The following is a 4,315-nucleotide window of genomic DNA, read 5'->3' as shown; positions in this document are numbered from 1 at the left end:
AAAATTCCATAATCCTTAAAAAAACAAGAATATTCTTGTACATACACGAAAGCCAAAACATTGTTCACCTCAATTCCATGTTCAACATTGTTAGTACAATTTTTAGGTCGTCTCCTTTTATGAGCCAACGACCCTAACAGTCACTGTGCGGTTGAACTGAGAGTAGGCTCCCCTAGCATGAAATGGGCATATCTACAAAATAAAGAAGTCATCAGAATATCCCCGGCCGGAGCCGACGACCCTCTGATGCTTAAGTTAGCATGCTTATATAGAGTGAGGGAAATAAAGTGGGGTTCTAGAGAGAACCATAGTTCTCCCTCTAAGGGGAGAACCTGTGAATCGAAGCTCTCATGGAGAGCTCATGTCAGAGAGAGAGAAAGAGACCAAAGAGAAGAAGTCCTCCTCTAGTGGTCTACCTTTTCCTATTTAAAGGGATCTCATCTTTTGGTCAAATAACATCTTGGCCATACACGTGTCAACCATGTGGACCTATGCTGCAATTGCATCAATTGCAGGACCGGGGAGATGGAAGTAACTTTTGGGAACATGAAAGTGAAGTTAAACATCTTCAATGCTTTTCAGCATCCATCGGATACGGAGGAGTGTTTCTTTGTGGATAAGATTGAAGAAACAATTGAAGACACACTCCCCCACCTTTTGACAAGTGACCTATTGGAGGTTTGCCTATCTCACTTCAAAGTTAAGGACTTCAGCACGGAGCAATATGTTGACGAGGTTAATTCCCTTCTTGACATTGCAGCTGCAATGGACTTTCCACCCTGTAGAGTACCAAAGGAGCCCTTACCCTTTACATCAGGCATTCCTCCAGTTTCTTCCCTCATCACCCCGCCAAAACTTGAGCTAAAACCGCTTCCAGCAAAACTCAAGTATGCCTACTTAGGATTAAATGACACTCTCCCGGTCATCATTGCTGCGGATTTACAGAAAGACCAAGAGAGCAGTTTATTGGATGTTCTGAAGGAACACAAAGAGGCCATTGGTTGGAGTGTTGGGGACTTAAAAGGGATTGACCCCTCCATTTGCATGCATCGCATTCATTTGGAGGATAATGCTAAGCCCTCTCGCGAGGCACAACGTCGATTGAATCCTAAAATGAAGAACGTGGTCATGGAAGAAGTAGTGAAATTGTTGCGGGCATCATTTACCCCATCTCAGACAGTAAGTGGGTTAGTCCCATTCAAGTGGTATCCAAGAAAGTTGGTATCACCGTAGTTGAGAATACGGTAGGTGATTTAATTCCTCAACGCACGACCATGGGGTGGCGTGTTTACATAGAGTACCTGAAACTCAACTCAATAATTAGGAAGGATCATTTCCCACTGCCATTTATTGATCAAATCCTAGAACGTCTTACCGGCTAGAGTTACTATTGCTTCCAAGATGGATATTCAGGATATAATCAAGTGGCCGTTGATCCTCAAGATCAAGAGAAGACAACTTTCACCTGTCCCTTTGGTACTTTTGCATATAGACGCATGCCCTTCGGGTTGTGTAATGCGCCCACCACTTTTCAAAGGTGCATGATGTCTATTTTCTCGGACATGGTGGAAAATTTTTTGGAGGTGTTCATGGATGATTTCTGTCTTTGGACCCTCATTCAATGAATGTCTCCATAACCTTTCTCGTGTTCTTAAACGATGCAAGGAGACAAATTTAATTTTGAGTTGGGAGAAGAGCCATTTCATGGTTCAAGAAGGAATAGTATTGGGACACATAGTGTCCAAAAGAGGACTTGAGGTCGACAGAGCGAAAGTGGAGCTAATTTCTAAACTTTCACCACCTACTACGGTGAGGCAAATTCACTCGTCTCTTGGACATGCCGGTTTTTATCGCCACTTCATCAAAGATTTTAGCAAAATTTCAAGACCCTTGTGCAATCTTCTTGCCAAGGAGACTCCTTTCAATTTTGATGAAGCGTGTCTGAAGGCATTCGAGACACTTCGGTCACTTTTATCCTCAGCCCCTATCATGAAGACCCCTAATTGGTCTCTCCCATTTGAAATAATGTGTGATGCATCTAACTACGCTATCGGTGCAGTTTTGGGTCAGTGTGAGGACAAGCTCCCTCACGCTATTTACTATGCTAGCAAAACTCTGTTGGATGCTCAAGTAAATTACACAACTACGGAAAAAGAGTTGCTAGCAGTTGTTTTTGCCTTGGACAAATTCCGCTCTTATCTTTTGGGGTCCAAGGTAATTATTTACTCTGACCATGCCGCTCTAAGGCATTTGCTAGCTAAACGGGAAACAAAGCCCCGTTTAATTAGGTGGATCCTCTTGCTGCAATAATTTGATTTGGAGATTAGAGATAAAAAGGGATCTGATAATGTTGTCGCCGACCATCTTTCTTGCATTTTTATCTAGTCTTTTCTCATTCCAGTTCATGATTCCTTCCCGGATGAGCAACTGTTTGAAATTACTCCGAAAGAAGTGTCGTAGTAGCTGACATTGTAAATTACCTAGCCATAGGTAAGATTCCTTTCCATTGGACGAAGCAAGCTAGAGACCACTTCTTCAAGCAGATCCGATCCTATTTTGGGAGGATTCTGAGCTCTTCAAATACTATGCTGACCAAATCATTCGTCGCTGTATACCCCAAAGAGAAGTTCAGAGTGTCCTCTCATTTTGCCACACATTGGCTTGTGGAGGACATTTTAGTACCAATAAGACTGCGGCGAAGGTCTTACAAAGCGAATTTTATTGGTTGTCCTTATTCAAGGACGCAAATCAATTATGTCGAGCGTATGATAGATGTCAACGCCTTGGAGCAATGTCCAGAAGGGACATGATGCCTCTAAACCCCATCTTGATAGTGGAAATTTTTGATGTGTGGGGAATAGACTTCATGGGACCCTTTCCGCCATCTTTTGGATTTGAGTATATTTTAGTGGCGGTGGACTATGTTTCTAAGTGGATAAAGGTTGTGGCTACCAGAACTAATGACCATAAAGTTGTTATTAAATTCATTCAATCTAACATCTTTAGTCGTTTTGGTACACCTCGCGCAATTATCAGTGACGGAGGTAAGCATTTTTGTAATAGATTTCTAAAAACCTTACTTCTCAAATACTCTGTCACTCACAAAGTTTCCACACCCTACCATCCTCAGACAAGTGGCCAAGTAGAGTTATCCAACAGGGAAATCAAGCACATTCTTGAGAAAAACGGTCAAGCCAGATCGCAAAGATTGGTCCTTGTGACTAAACGATGCATTGTGGGCTTACCATACAACATTGAAGGCACCGATTGGCATGTCGCCATACCGGTTGGTTTATGGCAAAGCATGCTATTTCCCTGTTGAGTTGGAGCACAAGGCTTGGTGGGCCATAAGGACTTTTAATTTTGATATGAAATCAGTTGGATCCCACCGGAGACTACAATTGAGCGAGCTTAAAGAGCTGAGTAATGATGCATATGAAAGTGCCCGGATGTACAAGGAAAAAACTAAGGCATTTCATGATAAAGACATCCGGCCTAAAACTTTCGTCTCGGATCAGAAAGTATGGCTATACAATTCTAGACTTAGCCTATTTCCTGGTAAGCTCCGATCGAGATGGGATGGCCCATTCATTGTCACATCAGTCTTCCCTCACGGAGCAGTTGAGCTAAGAGACCCGAAGAGTGGCCAAATTTTCAAGGTCAATGGTCAGAGATTGAAAGCCTACATCCAGGGTGTTGAGCCTAAGGAAGATGTGGATTCCATCGATTTGATGGATCCCATCTATTTGAAGTAATTTATCAAGTATTTTTTAGTAGTAAATTTTTGAAATCCTGCAAAAATCTGAGCTTGGATCGATCTTCAGAATATGTGGATCGATCGTAGCTTGGATCGATCGGCAGAAACCTTGGATCGATCCAAACATTGGATCAATCGCCAGAGGGTGTGGATCGATCGTAATCGTTCCAAAGGGTCACGTGACCTCTTTAAATACACCGATTGATCCCTGCGTTGTTTCTCCTCCCTAACCTAATTCCAAGTGCAGGTAAGTATTTCATTTTATTTATTTCATCTTTCTTTTTCTTTTAGTAAATCATTCCCCACCATTTTTCTCACCTTCACCACCAATTTTTTCCAAAAAAAGTCTTCATTTTTGTGTCTTTTTCTTTTGGCACAGTAGGTGTTTGTCAAAATTACCCAAAGAACTTTTTCAATGGCAAACACTCGTTCTTCATCCTCTCGTGCACCAGGCCCGACCAGTCCTTTCATCAACTCCCTTTGGCAGCATCATGAATTAAATCCCGAGACTCATTTTGATGTTGTGGGAGCCTTTCGGGAAGATGAAGATGTCAAGTG

At 42.3% G+C, this 4,315-nt stretch overlaps 1 protein-coding gene across 1 annotated transcript; it reads left to right on the top strand.

Annotated features, from left to right (window-relative positions):
• Positions 1–525: 525 nt before the first annotated feature.
• Positions 526–3,755, top strand: LOC133879253 (uncharacterized). Its single transcript, XM_062317782.1, has 4 exons — positions 526–1,179; positions 1,366–1,476; positions 1,666–2,214; positions 3,261–3,755. Exons 1-4 carry the CDS (start codon positions 526–528, stop codon positions 3,753–3,755), a joined length of 1,809 nt encoding a protein of 602 aa, XP_062173766.1.
• Positions 3,756–4,315: the final 560 nt, after the last annotated feature.

The sequence above is a fragment of the Alnus glutinosa genome, chromosome 10 (genome assembly GCF_958979055.1).
Source record: "Alnus glutinosa chromosome 10, dhAlnGlut1.1, whole genome shotgun sequence".
NCBI lineage: Eukaryota > Viridiplantae > Streptophyta > Magnoliopsida > Fagales > Betulaceae > Alnus > Alnus glutinosa.
The sequence above is the reverse complement of the archived record's forward strand: the minus strand, read 5'-3'. Positions and strand labels throughout refer to the sequence as shown.